The sequence below is a fragment of the Schistocerca piceifrons genome, chromosome 2 (genome assembly GCF_021461385.2).
Source record: "Schistocerca piceifrons isolate TAMUIC-IGC-003096 chromosome 2, iqSchPice1.1, whole genome shotgun sequence".
In the NCBI taxonomy this organism is placed as follows: Eukaryota; Metazoa; Arthropoda; class Insecta; order Orthoptera; family Acrididae; genus Schistocerca; species Schistocerca piceifrons.
Window position 1 is genome coordinate 388634698 of NC_060139.1, and position 23515 is coordinate 388658212.

The window sequence follows — 23515 nt, forward strand, 5'->3', positions numbered from 1 at the left end:
CAATTAATGTTTATGTGATAAAAGTCCACGAGTTGCAATAATTTTGTTACATCTCTATGAAATTCATGACTGTGTAACATACTGATCACATCTTTGTTTGTACTCACTATTATACATCAAAAGCAGTGAATTGTTTGTGTATAATTAGACATGTATGTGTGGAGCTGTACTTTGTTTACCTCCCTTGTGAACTGTTAACAAAGATACAGTTATGTTCATAAACTTCACTGAATAGGGAGTTAGGCTGACATTGTCATGTGTGAATTCCAAGAATATGCAATTGAGTTGTATGTGCAAATGAAATATTGAGACATGTTTGTTGTGAACTTACCTGAGACTATCAAGTTATTGTGTTATTTTCTGACATTGAGAAGTGGGGTTACTTGCTGTGTTGAGCCAAATGACAACTATGAACTGATAGTAGTATAGATAACTACATAAAGAACTTACCACCGCTTGGTTTGATTAATGATAAAAAATAAATCTGAAAATAAGTGAAAGAAATATCTGCACTTGATCAATGTTTTGGGATAGGTCATGTGAGTGTTTTGTAAGTAATCACCTTAAAAGATTGACTGCTTTTTTTCACTGTCATACCAAAGTCTGCCACCAGCTTTAACTGAAATTAAACCTGTGTAATCATTCCATCTCATACCCTCAAATATCTTACATACAGGTGTTTACACAAATTGACTGAGTCCTATATAGCAGTAGGTAACTAAAGTAGTTAAGTAAATATTAAGCTAAAACAGCAACTGCTTAATGTAACTGAGGAAACAGAAGTTTTGTTTCTAATTTACATGGTTAAACTTAGCTGCATTTCCATGAATAGTATTAAGCAGTATAGTGATACTTTGCCACTAATATAGTGTATGGATTAAGTATTTATGATTCTCTTGTCTTCTGGTAATGTATATCTTGACACACACTTGACTGTCCTCCTTCTTGATGGGTCCACAGAATACAAATGAATGAATGACTGTGCCCAAGTCACTGTTTCTTTAGGAGCTTTGTTATACAGACAGTATACCTTGAAGGGTCTCTCCCATCATGTACTGTTCAGTGTATACACTGAAGCGCCAAAGAATTTGGTGTAGGCAGACGTATTCTCAAATACAGAGATATGTAAACAGGCGGAATGTGGCACTGTGATCAGCAACACTTATATTAGACAAAAAGTGTGTGGCGCAGTTGTTAGATTGGTTACTGCTGCTACAATGACAAGTTATCAAACTTTAAGTGAGTTTGAACGTGGTGTTATAGTCGGCGCATGAGCGACGGGACACAGCATCTCCGAAGTAGCGATGAAGTGATGATTTTGCCATACGATCATTTCACAACTGTACAGTAAATATCAGGAATCTGGTAAAACGTCAGTTCTCTGACATCACTGTGGCCAGGAAAAGATCCTGCAAGAAGGGGACCAATGACAACTGAAGAGAATCGTTCCACGTGACAGGAGTGCAACCCTTCAGCAAATTGCTGCAATTTTCAGTGCTGGGCCATCAAGAAGTGTCAGGATGAAAACCACTCAACAAAACATCATCAGTATGGGCTTTTGGATCTGAAGGTCCACTCGTGTACCCTTGATGACTCCAAGACACAAAACTTTATGCCTTGCCTGGGCCCGTCAACACCGACATTGGACTGTTAAGGACTGGAAACATGATGGCTGGTCGGATGAGTCTCATGTCAAATTGTATTGAGCAGATGGATGTGTGTGGGCCTGGAGACAGCCTCATGAATCCGTGGACCCTACATGTCAGCAGGGGACTGCTCAAGTTGGTGGAGGCTCTGTAATGGTGTGGGGGGTGTGCAGTTGGAGTGATATGGGATCCCTGATACGGGTAGATACAACTCTGACAAGTGACATGTACGTAAGCATCCTGTCTGATCACCTGCATCCATTCATGTCCATTATGCGTTCCAATGGACTTGGGCAATTCCAGCAGGACAATTTCGACACCACACACATCCAGAATTGCTACAGAGTGGCTCCAGGAGCACTCTTTTGAGTTTAAACAGTTCCGCTGGCCACCAAACTCCCCAAACATGAACATTATTGAGCATATCTGGGATGCCTTGCAAATTGCTGTTCAGAAGAGATCTTCACCCCCTCATACTCTTACAGATTTATGGACAGACCTGCAGGACTGATGGTGTCAAGTCCCTCCAGCGTTGCTTTGGACATTAATAGAGTCCTTGCCACGTTGTGTTGCGGCACATCTGTGTGCTTGCCCCTACATAATATTAGGCAGGTGTACCAGTTTCTTTGGCTCTTCAGTGTATATAGTGCTTGGTAACTATTTTTCTAAACTTGAGCAGAAGTTTCTCTATATGCTCTTGCTCAGAGCTAAATAGAGTTCCTCCTTGAGATAAGACACTAGCACTTCTTTATCTACTTTATTGAGCAAGTAAATCTATATATTTGTTTCAAGAACTGAAATATCAACAAAAATAATCAATTTTTTGAAAATATAATCTAATTGGATGAATAAAAAATCTACTCACAAAGGAGGAGAAAAACATAAAAAAGTTATGGATCTGTGCCAGCAGCTCCTTCTTCTGGCAGAAGGATTGAAGAGGAAGGAAGAGGGAGGAAGGAAAAGAAATGGTGAGGTTTTGGGAATGTGGAGGATAACAGAAAAGTCACCCATAACCTTGGATCAGCGAAGACTTATCAAAATGGATGAGAAGGAAAGACTGATTGTTGAGAACTGCAGAGAACAAGATTTGAAAACCTGAGAGGCAGCCGTGTGGTGAAAGGTGCCTTGCCATGGTTTATGCAGCTCCCCCCATCGGAGGTTCGAGTCCTCCCTTGGGCATGGGTGTGTGTGTTGTCCATAGCGGAAGTTAGTTTGAATTAGATTAAGTAGTGTGTAAGCCTAGGAACCGATAACCAAAGCAGTTTGGTTCCATAGAACTTACCACAAATTTCCAATTTTTTCCTGAGAGACAAAGGTTTAAGATAGGGTTATAAGGTAGGAGTGAGCATAGGGCATGTGTTACAGCAGGGATGGTCACAGGGGTAGGGGCCATAGGGTAGGGAAATTGGTGCAGAAGCAGCATGGGGTCTGACCAGAATATTGTGGAGATTTGGGGGAAGGGGAGAAAGCTATTCTAGGTGTAGTGGACAAAATGTCAAACAGAATGGACCTCATTTCTGGACTCTACTTAAGGAAGTCGTAGCATTGTATTGAAGTATCGGATTTATATATTCAAGAACGGAATAGTACTGAGTGATAAAAGATGTACTCCTAAGTTTTTTGGAGGGTTCAGTAGTACCAAGATTGGATGTGATGGCCCAAGAAATCTGCTCTTTAACTGGGCTGGTGGAGTAGTTATATCCTGTGAAGGCTGATGTGAGAAGGGTTGAGTATTGCTGTAAAGAGTCCACATCTGAACAAACATGTTTGCCTCAAATGCCTAGGGTGTATGCAAAGGAACACTTGACTTGGAAAGGATAACAGTAACTTCCTTTTCTGAATTTCGTTTTAGTTTTTTATATCTTTTATTTTCTGACCTTTCAGCTGTGTTAAGGCATGTAGCTTTCTGATCTTATAAACACTTGCATAATATTTTGTCAATAATTTCGATCTTGTTTATTACCATATCTTCCACTTTTAAGCTCTCATTTTGTTTTCGGATCTCGTCCTATGCAGTCTCCAACAATCAGTCTTTCCCTCTCATTCTGTCTCACAACTCTCCCCTGACCCAGGGTTCTTTGCGACTTTTCCATAACTCTCTGCTTTTCCTAAATGTCACCAGGTTTTTCCTTCATCCGTCTTCCTTCTCTTTCAACTTCATACCAGAAGAAGGAACCACTGGCTCCAAAAGCTTGCACATTCCCATAAGTTTTATGTGTGTTTTCTCCTGCCACCACTTGGTGGGTAGATTTTTTATCCATCTAGTTATACTTATTTTTTATGGCTGCCATCTGTGCTTTGGTAGCAATTGTTATTACAAATGCCTCACTGATTGTGGGTATCTTCCAATTGGTCATTAGATGTAATGTATTTCTGTCACAGTGAGCTCCCAAACTATCTGTTGTTGTAAATAATTTCAACAATGGTAAATACAGGATAGTATAACAATATTAATTAGGATATACTGCTACTTATCGTATAGAGGAGGTACTGAGCAGCAGGCAGGTACATTTAAAAGTGGACTAAGCTATGAGACCTGACTGAGTGACCGTGGCTGTGGTAGTTTTTGAGGGTAAAGAAGTGGTGTGGGATGGGGAGAGGAAGGGATAGCGTAGAAGGCATGGAAGAGGAGGGGGAAGATGCTAGGGACTAGCAAAGATTGAGGCCAGGGGGGTTACAGGAATGAAGGATATGCTGCAGGGAGAGTTCCCACTTTCACAGTTCAGAAACCGTGGCATTGGCGGAAAGAGTCCAGATAGCACAGACTGTGAATCAGTTGTTGAAGTCAATTACACTGTTTTGTGTGCCATGCTTGGTAACAGGGCAGTCAAGCTGTCTCTAAGGTCAGCATTTGGCAGTGGCCATTCTTGCAAACAGACAACTTGTTAATAGTCACATCCTTGTAGAATGCCTCATATTGGTTGCAGTTAAGTTGGTAGACTACTTTCACAGGTGGTTCTGCTTTTGATGGGTTAGGAAATGCCTCCTGACAGAAGTGGAGTAGTTGGTAATTGGAGGATATACAGGACAAGTCCTGCTCTAGTAGGTCATTTACAGCAGTAGGAGCCATGGGGCAAGATGTTTGAAGCAGGGATGGAAAAGCGACAGACAAGGATGTTGCTTAGGTTGGGAGGAAGTTTGAATACCACTATGGTAGGAGTGGGGAAGATAGTGGAAAGGATATTTACTATTTAAGCGCATGCAAACAGACAAAGAATGTGAGTCAGTTGCTCCAGTCTTGGGTAGTTCTGAATAACAAAGATAGTATTCATTTTTGGCTGGTCGGTGGATATATTAGGGATAGCAGGTGACAGGAGAAAAGGCATGAGTCACCTACTATCCCTCACTACTGACCAGCCACATGGAGCACCCCCTTCATAACTCAGTACCATCCAGGACTGTAGCAAATGATCATGTTCTGTAATGGGGTTTCGATGCCGGTGATCATACTCTGAAATGAGAAGCCATTTTGGCTTTGACCTGTGCAGTTGTTGAACCTATCAAACAAAAATTTTGAGTTACAGCACAAAATCCATTTTTCTCCATCCTCTGCACCACATACCACATTAATCACTTCATATATCATGAAAATTATGCACATCAACAGTGGTATAGTTTAACATAAGTTCCTGAAATTGATCAGAACCTATCTTTATCAGGAAATCTCATAACACTATTTCCCTTTTTCTTTTCTCTATGCCTGAAAATTGACTTATTTCCCTCAATCCTGAATATTTTTCTGACACCTTTCTGGGAATAAATTCTGATTATATTTACAATTCTTAGATTTATATTTGCAGTTCAATTTACTGCCCACAATAGCGATTTTACCAACTGCAAATTGCCTTCATACATTTTTTAAAAATGAAACTTGTTTGCATTTTCATTTACAGTGATCCAGGCTCGATAGATCTGTTTGTCGGTGGTGTGCTGGAGACAGAACTTGATGGGGCCATTGTTGGCCCCACCTTCACCTGCCTATTGGCTCACCAGTTTGCGTTAGTACGAAATAGTGATCGCTTCTGGTATGAGAATGATCTCCCTCCCTCATCATTCAGCAAAAGTAAGTGGAGATACTGTGAAAGTATATCACCTTTAAAATATCAACTTGTTTTAATACAGTGGAATATGTACACATTTTATATCTGTACCACATTAGTAAAATTTGCAAACTTATTGTGGCTTGTGCCAGGTAGCATGGAGTCATCTAAGGCCAATTTCAGTCTTTCCTCAGTTTCTTTCATAAGATATTCATATTTAGTTTTCAGTAAATGGGAATACAGTATACTAAAGTTATTAAAATGTTTAAATATTTGTTATTAGTAGTATTTAATCTTTAATTCTTACAGAACAACTACAGGAACTCAGAAAAGTCACTCTTGCTGGCTTGCTGTGTGCTAACATGCCAACTCTTGAACAGGTACAGTCACGGGTGTTTATTCAAGAGGACCCATATCTGTGAGTATTCCCACAATATTTGCAAAGAATAAATAAATAACATCAGGTGTTATTAATTTAAAATGTTTAGTTGTTTTAGAGACTGCTTACATGTTCACCTACAAATATATGAGAATGAACTGACATTTGATAATGCAATGGCAATACAACATTGAATGTTAAAGAAAGTAATGTTATAGCCATTCACAGCTTATTTTCAGACTAAATGACATTTAGTAATTTAGGTGTGAAAACAGCAATAAATTATTCATCTGGCCATGACGATCAAATGTTAACAAATGAAAATATAATAATCATTTAGTGTTGGATAGTAAAACATTCTGTATAAAAGGATCACTTTAATGATACAATGACAATGTCCAGAGAGAATGTTCAGAAAAAGATTTACAAAGTGTGCAGTGGCAATGAAAATTGATGAGTTAGTTTACATCATCAGCAACAATCAATTTAAAAAAAATACAACCACTAAAAAGCTATAAATGACATTATATTGCTAAAAATTATGTTTTTATAGCTATAATGGTGTTTTCTACCAGAGCACTACAAATCTATGTACTGATTTGGTAGCACTTCTTTGAAGCAACTATAATTAAAACAGACATTTGTGTGAGGCGTTCTCCCTGGCAAAATCGAAGGTGCAATTACGTGTCTTTATGAAACTGAAGATCAGCAAATCATATCTAATTACAGAGTTATTTTGCTCCTATCAGTCTTTTAAAAAAATCCCAAGTAGCCTGGAATAGAATACTGGCTTAGTACTCTGAGCAAACTGTGCCACATGCCTCTCAGTCTGGTTTCTGTAATAGATAATTTAAAATTAAATTCTTACATGTCCTCAAAATGTTAGAACTTGAAATAAAATTTTTCCTGAGGCCGTTTTCTGTGACTGTTGAGCAATTGGATTGTGCAGATAATAAAAGTCTATTTGTGAAACTAAAATATTGTAGATTTAGTGGCATGCCTCTTCCATGAACGGAACCTTATATTCACAGCAGAAAAATTATCATGTTGTCAGAATAGCCCACATGAGTAAAGATGAACTCAGAATGGGAGGCCATAAAATATGAAGCTCAAATGATTGTGTGCTAGGTCCACTTCCATGGCTGACTTGCATAAGTGATCTTCCAAAAAAACCTTATTGCTTTTTACTAACACAATTATATTCCCCTATTGCAAGACTCAATCACACCTCTTGCAGCTAAGATGAGATAGCATTCAGTAAAACTGGAGTAAGGAAAGGAGAACCAGAGACACAGATGAGACAAACATGAGTAGCAAGAACAAAAACTAAGTGTAAGGAAATAGAAGATAAGCTAAGGTGACAATAAAAAAGACATACAAAAAGACATGTGTTAGTCTGTGAAAACAGTGAAGTTCTGGCAGAATTTGTTAAATGAGTTTGTAATTCCTGCTGCTGACATTATCTTTATTTGAGGTATGATGGTACAATTTCAGCCTTAGACCATTTTCAATTATTTTATGAGCCATTCTTCAATGATATCTTTACTCCAGTGCCTGCATGTAATTGTCATAAAATAAATTAGAAACAGTTTTTCGTTATTTTGGGAGCATGTTACTTTTGAGTTTTTGCAGTGTTGCAACAACTGCAATGACAGTGGCATAATATACCATTAAAAAATCATTCATAAAATACTTAAAAATGGCCTAAACCTGAAATTGTACAGTCCTACATAAAATAAAGAGAATGTCAGCTGGGCAGGAAGTACATAATTTTGAAGTAGAGATGACAACTCACTGCATAGTGAGATGTTGAGTCATTGACAGACACACAAAGACTAAAAACTTTGCTAGCTTTCAGATGAATCCTTTCTCTAAATACCCTGTCACACACGCTCACACACACACACACACACACACACACACACACACACACACACACACACATTGTGCTGACTGAATTTTAGGTTTGTTGAGAAAATCTTCATGATCTGTACCCAGGTTCACAGCCAGCTATCCTCATTCGTCCACAGACTCAACACCTTCTCTCCGATCTGCTTCACCTGGTTGCCCTCAAGCCAACACGCCACCTTCCTGGACCTCTACCTGTCTCATGGCTCCATGCATACCTCAGCCCATATCAAGCCCACTAACCATCTACAGTACCAGCATTTTGACAGCTATCATCCACTTCTTACCAAAAAATCACTCCCAGGCAGCCTGATTACCCATGGACAGCATATATGCAGTGACAGCTTGTCCATGCTGGCTTTTGCACAAAGACCTTACAGACAAGCATTATCCCACAAACCTAGTCTGCAAACAGATTCTCCACACCATATCCTCACACATGCCTAATTCTCCCATCACCCCCAAGAAATAGGAATACCCCCTCCCCCTCCCTCCCCCCTCCCCATATTACCCATTATCATGCTGCACTGGAGCAGCTGCAGCATAGCTTTTGCCAGGGCTTTGTCTATCTATCATCATGCCTGGCAATGAGGAACACCTCACCCTCAGTCCTTCCCACCTCCTCTAAAGTGCTGTTCCACTGCCCTCCTAACCTACACAACATCTTGGTCCATCACTGTGTCATTCCTACACTCAACCCCTTGCCGCAGGGATCATAAATATGTGGAAGACCCAGGTGCAAGACCTGCCCAGATCACCCACCCATCACGTCCAGCCTGTTCCCATCAGAGGCCTATCATATCCCATCAGAGGCAGGGTCACCTGAGAAAGCAGCTGTGCCATGTACCAGCTCTGCTGCAATTTCTGCACAGCATTTTGTGTGGGCATGACAAGCAACTAGCTGCCCAACAGAATCAAAGGCCACCACAAAATTGTGGCCAAGAGCACAGTTGACCACCCAATGGCAGAACACACTGCTGAGTACAGCATGCTCGATTTCAGTGCCTGCTTCACAACTTTGCCATCTAAATCCTTTGTCATAGCACCAGCTTTTCTGAACTGGTGCTATTTTTGCAACACATCCTTTTCTGCAGTCTTGTCAACCTTAACCCTCTACACCCACACCCTGTTCACAACAGTCTCTACTTCCTCTTTCCTATCACCTCCTTCCAGACTGCTCTCCCATGCCATAATCATCATGTGGTGCAGGAAAGCATTGGCTCCAGTACCTGTGTGTTGCATTCCTATTTGGGGCATGTGCTGCCTCTTCCTCTCGTATTCCTGTCTTACACATCTGCTGCCTCCTTCTGAGCTGTCAGCCACCCCTCCTCAACCCCTCCCCTACTCCCTGTCTCTTTTCTCCCCTCCCCCTTCTGCCATATCCACCAAACAAAACCAGTCAACCTGCATGACTACGATTGGGTATTCAGCTTATTTGTGCCTGTCAACAATTCATTGCTCTCCTGTCCTCCTAAATTATTAGCATATATTATTTCATTTCTACATTTTAGGTATCATAGTAATCTACCTTCAATAAAATGCACGTGAAGTGTCAACAAAGCTCACAGTTTCCACCATTGTTCCCAGAACTGACCGTAGCCCTCTGGTTCTGAGTCAAGCGGAAAGACTGAACCAGACACCTTGAAGATTCTGTGACAAGCTAGGCTGGGACTTCCTGGACTTGCTCCATGGTCAGGTGTGCACTACACATCAGAGGCTGCTACACATGTAGCTGACTGTGTGTGGGCTGTAACATAAGTTTTTTTTTTAGATTAGGTGACTCTCCATCCAATCCAGATAACTATAGTGGTAAGAAACCCAGAAGTGTCAGTGTAAGATGCAAAGAAATGCCTCCCACAGGTGAGAGTATTAAAATCCTAATGGCAAATTGCCAAAGCATTCGCAATGAAGTGCCAGAGTTTGAAATACTCATGGAAAGCAGTGAAGTTCATATAAAACTAGGTAGAGATAGCTGGTTGAAACTAGCAGTTGATAGCAGTGAGATTTTTGGGGAAAATTTAAATGTATAGTGAAAGGATAGGCAAACGGGAAATGGAAGTGGTGTATTTGTCGCAATAAACAACAAACACAGATTCATAGACAGAGAAATTGAAGCTGCATGTGAGATTGTTTGGACAAGATTCAATATCAGGGGTGGGTATGAAATGATTGTTGATCCTTCTGTTGCACACCAGATTCATCTCCTGACATAACTGAAAACTTTAGAGAAAACCTTAGTTCACTTGTACTTAAGTTCCCCAATCATACTGTAATCATCAGTAGAGACTTTAATTGTCCAACAATTAATTGGTAAAATTACAGTTTTGTTAGTGGTGAGCATGATAAGACATCCTGCGAAACTTTACTAAATGCCTTCTCTGAAAACTGCCTACAACAGATAGTTAGGGGACACACTCAGGATGGAAATATATTGGACCTAATGCCAACAAGTAGATCTGACCTCTTTGAGAATGTCTACATCAAAACTGATGTCAGTGACAATGACATCATTGTGGCAACAATGCATGAACTGGATAGATATGTACCCAGTAGAACAGTTCATAATGGTAGGGAACCTCCATAGTATACAGCCACTGTAAATAAGCTTTTAAAGAAACAGAGATTACTGCATAACAGGTGTAAAGTGAAGCATGGGGCTATAGATAGATAGATGCTGAATGAAACCTGTTTGGCTGTCAAGAGAGCAATGCATGAAGCTTTCAGTGTCTGCTGCAGCAGAATATTGTCAAGTGATCTTTCACAAAACCCAAAGACATTCTGGTTGTATGTGAAGGCCATTAGTGACACCAAAGTGTGTCCAGTCCCTAGTGAATGAGACAAACTGAAATTGAGAGTAGCAAAGCAAAATCTGAAATGCTTAACTCCTTTTTCAAATGGTCATTTACAAAGGAAAACTCAGAACTGTCCCAATTTAATCCTCATACCATTTGAAAGATGAATGAAATAGGTATTAGTGTCAGTGGTGTTGAGAAACATCTGAAATCATTAAAATTGAAAAAAGCTCCAGGCCCCGATGGAATCCCTGTCAGATTCTATACTGAATTTGCAGCTGAGTTAGCCCCTCTTCTAACTATAAGCTGTCATGGATCCCTCAAACAAAAAAACCATGGCCCAGTTCTTGGAAAGAGGCACAGGTCACACCCATCTACAAGAAGAGTAGTTAAAGTTATCCACAAGAATTACCATCCAGTATCCTTGACATTGATTTATTGTAGAAGCTTAGAACATATTCTGAGCTCAAACATACTGAGAGATCTTGAACAGTATAACCTCTTCAATGCTGACCAGCATCGATTTTGAAAACATCAGTCATGTGAAACCCAACTTGCACTTTTCTCACATGACATACTGAAAGCTTTGGATCAAGGCAACCAGGTAGATGCAGTATTTCTTGATTTCCGAAAAGCATTACTGCACCTATGCTTATTGTCAAAAGTACAGTGAGGTAGGGTATCAAGTGAAGTTTGTGACTGGATTTAGGACATTTTGGTAGGAAGGATGCAGCATGTTATCTTGGATGGAGAGTCAGTATCATATGTAGAAATAACCTTGGGTGTGCCACAGAGAAGTGTGTTGGGACCCTGGCTGTTCATGTTGTATATCAATGACCTGGCAGACAATAAAATCAGGTTTTTTTCAGATGATGCAGTTATCTATAATGAAGTACTATCTGAAAGAAGCTGCACAAATACTCAGTCAGATCTTGATAAGATTTTAACGCGTTGCAGAGATTGGCGTCTTGCTTTAAACGTTCAGAAATGTAAAATTTTGCACATCACAAAATGAAGAAATGTAGCATCCTATGACTATAATCTCAATAAGTTACTGTTGGAATCAGCCAACTCATACAAATACCTGGGTAGAACACTTTGTAGGGATATTGAAATGGAATGATCACATAGGTTCAGCTGTGGGGTAAAGCAGGTAGTAGACTTCAGTTTATTGGTAGAATACTGGGGAAGTGCAATCAGCCTACAAAGGAGATTGCTTACAAATCACTCATGTGACCTGTTCTAGAATATTGCTCAAGTGTGAGAGACCCATGCCAAATAGGACTAACAAGGGTATTGAACATATACAGAGAAGGGCAGCACAAATGGTCACAGATTTGTTAAATATGTGGGAGAGTGTCATGGAGATACTGAAAAAACTGAACTGGAAGACTATTGAAGGTAGATGAAGCCATGCCAAAAAATTCTATTAACAAAGCTTCAAGAACCAGCTTTAATTGGTTACTCTAGGAATATACTACAACCCCTTACATATTGCTCACATAGGGATTGTGAGGGTAAGATTAGAGTAATTGTTGCACACATACAGAGGCATTCAAACAATCTTTCTTCCCACAATCCATAGATGAATTGAAGAGGAAGAAATCTCCATAACTGGTACAGTGGGACACACCCTCTGCTTTGCATCTCATGGTGTATAGATATAGATGTAGATATAGAAATATTGAGTGGATAATTCACAGTATAGAAGAGATGTGGTGTTGCAGACAGGCACAACAAAAAGACTGCTAAACAAGTAAGCTTACAGCCAAAAGGCCTTCTTGTAATGTTGAAAACACGCACACATTCACACAAGCACAATTCACACACACATGACAGCTGTCTCTGGCCACTGAGGCTGGACTTTGGGCAGCTTCTCCTGAAGGGAGAAGCAGTCAGGGTGGTGGAGGTAAGAAGGAGACTGGGTTGGGGAGGGTATAGTGCTGTGTCTGGGAGCACAAAGGAATGTGCTTCACTTCAAAGACTTCTTCACAGGCTATGCTATCTGGATCCTTCCTACGAGCACCAGCTCTTCTGAATTGTGTAATTGGGAACTCTCCCTGTAATATATCTTGCTTTCCTGTTACCCCACTGGTCTCAACCTACACTAGTCCCTGTCCTTCACCCACCTGTCTCCTCCCCTGCTCCCACTCCAACACTAAACAGCCTTCTATAGTCCTCTATTCCACCAATGCACCCACTAGTCTCTCTATTTCTCTTTTCTCTCTTTTTCATTTCCCTCCTATAATTCTCTCCTTTTTTGCTTCCCCCGCCCCAAGCCAAACCTCCTGATTGTGCATACAGCCCTGCCCTATCCCCACCACGTTCCTGCATGCTCCCACAAGCAGCACTACATCTTCCCCTACCACTATCCTGCTATCCCTTCCCCTCCCCTCCCCTGTCTCTTCCTTCGCTCCCTACCCAGACTCTCCCATCAGACACAGTTGCCTGCAGTCCGTCTGGCCAGAGACACAATGGTCTGTGTGTGTGTGTGTGTGTGTGTGTGTGTGTGTGTGTGTGTGTGTCTGCGACTCAACATCTCCTCTATATGATGAGTAGCAATCTAGCCTTTTCAAAATGTTGTCATTATTCCATCCTGGAATTTGGGATATAATAAATGTGTATCTGTACTAAAATTTAGTTCTTGGGGCATAACATGTCTTTAAAGTCCCAGATCCAGTTATGTAAAGAAATGACAATTTTAGAATGTTGTTCTACCTTGAAAACAGGTCTGTGGACATCTATGCATGTCACAAACTTGTCGCAAGAAATCAGAAAGTTTTGTTACTTAATTTATACCTTTCAGAATCCAGAGCAGAGTTTTTTATTATGATACAAAGATTAAAAAAGTATATTCTGTCTTAAGAGCAAATATTGTGAATCCGACCAAACTCATTAATGTTCACAAATAGTCATGTCAGTGGGAAAGGAAATAAACTAAGAATGTGGAAACAGCAATGATGGAACTCCCAAATTTTGATACTTAACCTATTTATATTCTTTACAAAGGATCTATCAGAGCCACTTAGGCCATTTGAAAACGACTATGTTTTCTCAAGTAAAGTTGTTTAATAATAAATACTTTTATGCTTAGTTGTCAAAAATTCACATTATGGAATTCCAGTCTGTTGACATGTAGACAGAAATTTTTTCCTTTATTTTATCTTCACTGTCATGTCAAGAGACAATTTTATGGCAAGAAGTATTTATTCCAAAAATATGAATTATAAGAAATTCTTCATATCTCATTTGATTGTGTTTATCTTACTGTTGTCAATGTGAGAAAAATTAAGATAGGGCCATTAAAAATTCTCCTTCAAAAGCCAATTATTTAAATTAATTACTTATTTAACTTAGCATCTATATGTATAACGCTAAATTTCTGTGAATGCAGGAATGTACGGATTTCATGTGAACTGCAACCAAGTCTTGACTTGTCTGCCTGGCTTGATGATGAAGTAATAAGTTCACGTGATATTAAAATGAAAGCTGTTGAACTGTTCCCAACAGACTTATTAATGCAAGCTATGGAGAAAGCAGAGGAATACCGCACAGAGCGTCAACAGAAGGAATATGAATTTTGGAAGAAAAGTAAGACACTATCTACCATTTTAGAACAATATGGTTGTGGGTCTGTTTCTATCTCACTCAAACAGCAGCAAACAGTATTTATAGAAGTTGGTAACTGGTGCATTTTTCATTATTTAAATCATGAGTGACACTGGCGGGCTTTCCAAAAACATTGATTATGATGAACAAAATAAGTTAGATACTTTCAATATGAAATACTTATATTTTGCACTTTTTCATTATGAACTGTTTGTATTTCATTAGATGGAGGAGCAGATCCAAAGTCTCCTGTGGGTACAGCTGCTGCATTCAGTAAAGCCAATAAATACTCTCTTCATTTAGCTAACACATCAATATTGCTGGAATTTGCATCTGAAGAAATTCTTAATTCATTGCAGAGGTAAGGAGTAACTTACATCAGAATTGTGTAATTCAGTTGCATTAAGTTGTAACAGTATTCAATGTTATATGTGCATAATTAGAAGCAGCAAGTGAAAATTTGTACCAAGGTCAGGAATTGGTACAAATTTTCACCCTCTGATTCTGTCGATATACATAAAATTGTATCTGTATGAGACCAGTAAAGTCTCTGAAATTGTGTCATTTTGCTTACTCAGCATTATTTGAATAGCTGATTTTATTTATTTTAAAATATATTCCTGCATTAAGAAGTTTGAATATTACAATACCATTACATTACTAGGCAGATCTAAAACAATACTACTGTTAGAGAAGCATGACTGATATACAAGTAAGTCATAAATAACAAATTTAATGGTGAAATTTGTACTATATTGAGTCTAATAGAAACTTACAGAAATGAGGTCAGCTTCATAATCTCAAATGGTGATGATATGCACTTCATGTAAAACAAATTCCAGTCAGTGAATCACCTGAAATGTAACTAAATTTAACTCCATCAATGAATCACCAGAAGTGTGACCAAATTTAACTCACCACCATTAATTTTTTAGGTCATATCAAAAAGACATTATCTCAACAGTCTCTTTCAACAGCATATTAAACTTTAAATGAAATTCAGCATGCATTCCGGTTGTGGCCAGCTGTATTGATATTTCAGAATATCTTAAGTGCATAATGGCCAGGTATGCTATTACCTGAACAAGACAGAAAGCATTTATAGCATACATTATAGTAAACTGAAACCAGGTAAATGTGTTCTTTTGCAGTGATTACTAAACAAGAAAATTATATTTTACTGCACATTTCAAATGAAAAAAAAAATTCTGTTGTAACAGGAGGTGTAAAAAAGATTTATCCTTGAGTAGAAAACCAAAATTATATTTACAAGCAGATAATTTAACTTAAAAACCTAACACATCTGAGCCAGCAAAATTGTCTTCTCGCAACATGAAAAAAATCTTCCCGCCCACTAAATGGTCAGTTTTGAGAGCTGTCTGTAACTGTATTAAATTTTTACCATGTTCCCAGCTTCAGTTCTGAAGAGGACGTTCTTAATTTTCCAACAGAATACAGGCATCATGAGCTTCACCATTAAATTTTACATGTATTTTACTCAAAAAACTTGCATGCCTCAGTTTTGAGTACTAGCACTGGTACAGTATGTCTGTGACAGAGTGTATACAATGTGAGGAAAAACAACCTGACAAAAAGGCAGACTAAGTTGGGGTAATACAATTTGAGCAAAATATTTAAGTTAATCATAGGTCAGAAATGCATTATTGTTGAGCTACAACCATAAAACAACAGCCAATCAGTGATGAGCACACAGAAGTCTGTACATTTAGAATAACTTATTTAATACCTGTTGTGCCCAAAACCATAATACTACTTAAATTAGCTGAAGATAATGGTTTCAGCTTAACAGTTAAAGCTAGGCAAACTTCAATTTCCTATCCATGAGTGGTTACATTCGATGTAAATTTTCTGTGGTGTTCGCTTAAGCTGTCATGCAGAAAAAGCACTGTGGTGAGATATTTGACATGTAGTAAAATAAGACACAACGTTGTTAGTAATTATATCTATAGGTCACATGTTTTAATTTTTGATAATGTACAGAGTGTGTGAATGAACTTTTATTGTAACAAGCACAGACTATCAGTAAATGTGAGTTAAGACATTAGTGAAAAAGAAAATGGAAATCAAATTTTAAACACACTTTTCTCAAATTAGTTTTAATTGCAAATGCTTCAAATTCCTGCCCCCAACATCAGTTGAGTTGACAACATCAATGTAACGGTTAGTGCACCCTGTCCTAAATTCTTGGTGTCCTGCAAATGAGTTTCATAGACCCAAAAAGTTTTTGGGAGGCCTCCACAGCTTTTGACTACTGTGCAATTGTCAATGACTTGTTGTAGTTTTATGACTGTTGTCCCAGAACGGTGCATTTCCAATATGTTGTCACGTGGTGAAGTGTGTTTGATTGTGTCCCCTCTGTCCTGATTATAAGGTTGTTTATCTCCACCCCATGGAATGAATATGAGAACTGCAAATTCATGTAGCTCTTCATGCATATCCTTTCATCAAACTTGTTGAGTTTCGATGTTAATGTTTACCTAATAGCTCTTTCATTTCAAATAGGATAGTTTCAATGTGATGTATTCACCACTTTCAAGAAGATTAATGGGATTTGATGAAGAAGGTTTTTATGGTTTATAACTATGGTTAAGTTAGTATACCCAGTGACTGACAAATGTGATGACCTGCAGCCATTTGACCTTCATGAGGCATTTACTTTCTGCAGACAATCTTGAGGAAAATAGAAAGAAACAGCAATGGCCAATGTGAGTCCTCAGAATTCAATGTTACTTATCTGGTGGCACAAAGGAAGTGTTTTCTTTTACAAACTGTATCCCAAGTGTGTGACATCACAGCTCGCATCTGTTGCCAACAACAGAGATGCCTTGCACTCGCCATGTAAGAAAACCAACCAAAGAAACAGCATCAAGTGTTGCTATCACACTTATTCTTATCTTGCTCCCACAGACATTTACCCTTCTTGCTCCTTATTGAGCAACCATCATGAACAGCTTTTGTAACTGAAAATATACTTTACACTTAGACTGATGATATCTTTGTTGCCAAACTAGTAACTTTCTACAGGCATGGAATCCAAAAACTGACCAAGCATCATCAGACTGTTTTAGTTGATGTGGTGGAATATGCTGTTGATGCTTAATTTCTCTATTTTGTTTTTCTGTTATGATCAATAAACTGGTGACAGACACTATGGAAACATGCACAGTTCTAATATAAATTAATTACACCTTACCACAAAAGAATCCTCGATATGGTCTGTGTCAGCATGAAATACCACCCAAGAAGCGTTTGGGACAACCAAGAAAGTATCTGAATTTGGTAGTGAGAGTAACTCTGAACCACTCCAGGAAGTAAACTGATGTTCCCACAGCTTTGAAACATAGTCAACAACTTACTGAGAAGCCTGACATTGCCAGAGTTTTTATTTATAGCTGTGCCCAAGACCTTGCACACATGGAATTTGTTTTTGACTTACAGAGCTTCTTTGTATATATTGTTTGAAGTAGGGGTAGTGTGACTGGGGACATGAACGAACCTGGGCAAGGAAAAGAGCAGCAATGGAACAGCCTTAAACAAGCTTGTGAATCTGTCTGTTATTGTCACAAGGTAGCAGAAACCACAAGAGGGGAGGAAAGAGCCAACAATATCAAAGTGGATGTGTGTAAATCACCCTGAAGAGGAGAGGAAAGAAGAGATAGGAACAGAAACATGGTGAGCAATTTTTTAAGATTGACATATGTGACAACACTTTGCCCACTGTCAACAATCCCTTTGCAGTCTCGCCCAGACAACCTTATCAGCCACTAATTTAACACTAGCTTTAATGCCCAGATGAAACAAGTTGCAAAAAATGTCAAAAATGGGGTGGTGCCATTTCAGGGTTGCCACAGGTTTTGGAAATCAGAGAATATCAGGGAATTTCAAACACATCTGGGAAATTTGAAAAAAAAAACACGGGAAAAATCTCATTTTTGTTTCACTAGATGAAATGGTTTACTTACTGAGATTTTGTGCATCATCATTGGCTGGAGCAGCTGAATATGTGCACCGCTTCCCTACTCCTCACTACTACTGCTTCTCCCTTTCTACCACTCCCTTCAATTGCAGTCAGTGCTGCCACCATTTCTTGCCATTAGTCTAGCAGCTGCCAACGAGAGGCAGGGAGGCATGAGGAGCGGCTTGTGTGGATCCAATTCTCTGAGACCGTATATGCAGTGGCCAGAGGCAGGGGTCATGTGTGTGTGGGTTGTGTCTAGTGATTGTGTGAATGTGTGTGTGTTCTCATTTTCTGACAAAAGCTATGGTTGAATATGTAGTTGTGAGAGTGTGATTGTCTTTTCTATATGCCTGTCTGTGGCTCAGTGATCATCTTTATGGTGAGTTTCTGTCTATTCTCATTATTATTGATTCTCAGAGAATTTGAACAAGTTATCTTTTGTATGAGTTGATCACTGTGGTCTCATTTCATCAACTTGCGGTCTTTGGGTCATGAATAGCTGCTACGAGCCAAAACTGCAGCCCGTTTCTGCTGGTATCTGTAATGGATCTGGCCTGCCAATCTGAAGCCATTCGGTTCCCAGTAATGTGCAGGCCCAGCCCATCAGATCTAGACTCACCAATCTGCCCACAGGCTATATCTGTTTGTATGGGGTGTATGCAGCAGATTTTCATGGTTTATCCACAGACCCAGGACTGTGATGCTCTTCAGCAGGCCAGAGACCATGGGCAATGGATTTTAGGAATTGCCACTGTCTCACCTCAAGTAATTTTGCAGTGTGGTGTTTTGCAGACATTTTATTTGTTCTAGTACATTTTGCCACTTAAAAAGTAGTTTATATGTTAGAAAGTATGGAAGAAGAAAATTGTGTCCATTGCTGGAAGTTTGTATGCTTCGTATTCATATATTTCTTGAAGGAAAAATCACAAAATACATGCACAATAATGGATACAACACAGTGAGTTATAATTGATAATAACGAACACAGTAGAACTAACATTTTATTGGCGGTCACCTACAGTGTTGTTTGTAGCTTCCCCGTCTTAAATACTACTTTCAAGAGGCCTACTTTTTTCAGAGGTTATTTCTGAAATCACTTTTTTCTGAGATTATTTCTGAAAACAGTGAAGATTTTTAAATCTGTCATGCAACTCGAAGAACACGCATATTTTTGTCACCAAATGTGTTTTGTTTTATTGAAATGAAATAACATCAGTGGTCTTAATGAAACACATGTACTGTTTGGGTTGCTTCTCCATCTAAAAACAGTTCATTACAAAAGATGTTAACGTTAGTACTTAAGATTTTTGCTGACATCAGGAAACGCCATCTGCTTGCAAGTATTTTTTAGATATTTCCTCATTTGCACTATTGTTTCTTGTTCCGTACCTGCAAAGACAGATTCTCAACTTACATCTTAACTTACCCTTGAGATCTCTAAATTTGTCAGGGAAAAATGCTAAAACTTGTTTGGGTGCTGGGGAAATATCAGGGAACTTCACTTGGGGAAACTTGTGGCAATGCTGTATTTAGCTGGAATAAGGGGCAAACCTTATTGCATGACATGTCACAACCTTTTGGCAAGAACCTTGCAGAGGAAAGAGTCCATGATGCAAACCATTTGATGATGGATCCAGCTGACATTGAAGAAGGAAGGGATCTGATTCTTGACCAACAGCCAGGGCGCAACCAGCTGCAGTCGATGCACAGTCATGAGACCAACAATCAGCGATGACGTTGAGCTGGCTGGAGATGTGTCAGATGTCAGTTGTAAATTGTGCAATGAAATCAACCTGCCGACTTTGCATGAAGAGCTGAGCTCCATGACTCCATGAAACACTGACATAAGGTGCTTGTGATCCATGAACACAGTGGGTCCCTCAAGACATGGCTGGGAAAGTCTTCGTGGAATTGAAAGCAGTTATGCTTGTGGAAGTCCAGGGGATGTGTTGGTTGTCTGATGTGCTTTTGCCAGTCAGTAAGAGGGTACTAGGTTTTTGAAGGGTGGCCAAGTGAGGCAGATGATGTCTGTTGTAACTAATCATCTCCAGGACAAATGAGAGACCTCTGAATGTAGTGAGTAGTGACAGCTGCATAATGTCATTTTCAAGCAGCGACATAGTACAAGCCCCCAGGGGGCTCACCGCTCTTTGAAGAGTTCGTGCTTGGCTAGCACAGGTCCCCAGCCTTTGCAGCATGTTTTCCCTTCCATGCTGCATATTTATCCTCTTGCTGTTCTTTTTCCTCTCCCTTGGGGAACATGTCTGGGCTGTTTTTGGAAATGTATTCTGCATTTTCGGTAGTCAATATCAGAATATTCTCCACAGTTCCTTTTTTCATTCTCCATTCACCTTCTCCTATCCTTCCTCCACTTTGGCGTTTGAAGTTCCTCTTTTTCTTCTTCTTCCCTGTGTGCTCCTGAAGGCCAGCCCACATGTCTGATGTGTAACAGGTCACTGGGTAATGGGTAATTCCCAGCCCCAAGTCGATAGGTAGGGTTCACACATACCCTCAGGTACAGGCCAGGCCCAGGGAGGGGTGATTTCCTCAGCTGCTACCTTCCCAAATTGCCAATTGGTCCCTCTGTCAGGCATTCGGAAGTTGTGACCTTAAGTATGAACAATCACCTAAGGTGGGTGTGCCCCTTCTGAAGTGGGTGTCCAATTTGGAGGTGGGGCACCATCAGAGACGCTGGCAGTTATGGGGGATTTTCTCACAATGAGCCAATCATCTTCACAGGCAATGGCTACAAGACATAAACGGAATGAGGGTATCGATTCAAAGACACTCCCAGCTGCGCCAAGGTTCTTCATGGTTTCACATACACAAAACTGTCAGTCCTACACAACAGTAAATCCGTTTATTATTCAGAGAGGTGTTGATGCAGTTGTTGGCCCTATGAAATCCTACTCTCATTTACGCAATGGCACTTTGCTTTTGGAGACTGCTTCTGATTCTCAAGCACAACACCTGCTTGCGGCTTCGCTCCTCTATGGCTATCCTGTTTGTGTCAAGGCCTATTGAATGCTGAATTCTTCCCGTGGTGTTATTTACACTAGGGTGCTTGATGGTCTGACATAGGCAGAAATCCAAACATACCTTTGTGATCAGAGTGTCATTGCCGTCCATTGGGTGATGAGAAAAGTAGATGCCCCCTTAGTGCCCACACGCACTCTCCTTCTCACATTTGATTGAGTGGTTCTTCCATCAAAGATCAAAGCAGCTTATGAAGTTATCACAGTCAGACAGTATATTCCAAATCCTATGTCCTGTTATCAGTGTCATTGTTACAACCACACTCTAGAGTTCTGTCAACACCTGGCAGAATGTGTAACCTGTGGGAGGGATGCTCACTAGGGCGATTGTCCGCCTTCTCCTCCCCGCTGCATCAACTGCACTGGCAGCCATGTCGCCACCTTCCACCATTGTCCCAAGTATCTTGATGAGCAGGCTGTCCTGGAGATCTGGATGAAAGAAAAAGTACCTTACCCGTCCGCTTGCAAGTTGTTGGCTAGTCAGAAACCCTGCGTGCTACCATCTGGCACCTGCAGTACTGTTCTTGCTACATCTCGCTCTGCGAAAGACATTGCCATCCAGACATTTGACCTCAGATTTAGCACCTCGCTTGTCAAATTGCCCACTGTCATGGTAGCATCCCTGTCTCCTCCTCCAGCTGTGCAACACACCACCTAACTCTCACCTCATGGGGCGAAGCCACCAGCTACTCAACCAGCAGCCTGGAAAGGACAGATAGAATACTCCCGTGAAGACTTCCTATGTCTCTCCAGCCAACCAACACCTCAGTCTTCCTCTGCTAACCGGAAAAGCTTGAAGAATTCAAACAAAGGCAAATGGTCTTCTCCTTCGCTGACTCAAAGATCGTCTTCAACAGTGTCGCCATGTGATATCCTCACCTGGCTGACCTCTGTTTGTCGCCAGTGCACACCACCAACCATTTTTCTGCCCTGGATTCTGCAGGCCAACAGCAGAAGAATGCTGATGCTTCTGTAGACCTCATGGTGCAGGGTCCTCCTGCCTCCGTGCCCTGTAGCAGTGAGTCTTCAAAGGCTGGCAGTTGGCAGCCACCGTGATGACACCCCTTCATTTTTTACCCGTCATGACTCTCCTCCAATGGAACATTTGTGGCCGTCAATCGAACAAAGAGGATTTACAGCTCTTCTTAGGATTTATGGCTCTTCTTAGAATTGCCGTATCCACTTGTTCTCTGCCTTCAGGAAACAAAATTGCATCCTCATGACCGCTTTGTGCTCTCACATTTCATCCTGTTCCATTTTGAACTTCCCCTGAGGTTGGTATTCCATCTCACAGGACATGGGATGTCATTCTTGGTCAACCCATCTCCCTGAGTACCTGCCCTCACGCTGTTGCAGTTCACCTTTTCCTTCCTCACTTGACCTTTTCCCTTTGTGCCAGTTACATCCCTCCATCATATGATGCCATCAGGGCAGACTTCCTCCAGCTTATTGGGCAGCTACCTCATCCCTTTCTGCTGCAAGGTGTGACTATACATGGCTCCCTTTGGGGTTCTCCCGGAAACTGTCCGAGAGGTGCCCTCTTGGCTGACCTTCTTAATCAAATTAACCTCTTCTGCCTTAACACAGGAGAACTCCATGCACACACATACTCGTGCAACTATTTGCTCTCCTCTCCTCCCCCTCTCTCTCTCTTTCTTTCTCTCTATCTCTCCCTCTCTCTCTCTCTCTCTCTCTCTCTCTCTCTCTCTCTATGAATTTAATAGAGGGAAACATTCCACGTGGGAAAAAAATATCTAAAAACAAAGATGGTGTAACTTACCAAATGAAAGTGTTGGTATGTTGATAGACACACAAACACACACACAAAATTCAAGCTTTCTCAACCCACGGTTGCTTCATCAGGAAAGAGGGAGGGAGAGGGAAAGACGAAAGGATGTGGGTTTTAAGGGAGAGGGTAAGGAGTCATTCCAATCCCGGGAGCGGAAAGACTTACCTTAGGGGGGAAAAAGGGCGGGTATACACTCGCACACACACACATATCCATCCACACATATACAGACACAAGCAGACATATACAGAGGCAAAGAGTTTGGGCAGAGATGTCAGTCGAGGCGGAAGTGCAGAGGCAAAGATGTTGTTGAATGACAGGTGAGGTATGAGTGGCTG

General features: G+C 40.4%; 1 protein-coding gene across 1 annotated transcript in view; it reads left to right on the forward strand.

Annotated features, from left to right (window-relative positions):
* The window catches only part of LOC124776325, a 413854-nt gene that overhangs the window by 290383 nt on the left and 99956 nt on the right, over nucleotides 1-23515 (forward strand). Inside the window, exons 12-15 of the mRNA XM_047251263.1 lie at nucleotides 5540-5709; nucleotides 5996-6104; nucleotides 14160-14356; nucleotides 14600-14735. Of these exons, the coding sequence (XP_047107219.1) occupies nucleotides 5540-5709; nucleotides 5996-6104; nucleotides 14160-14356; nucleotides 14600-14735 (612 nt within the window). The remainder of the gene's footprint in view (nucleotides 1-5539; nucleotides 5710-5995; nucleotides 6105-14159; nucleotides 14357-14599; nucleotides 14736-23515) is intronic.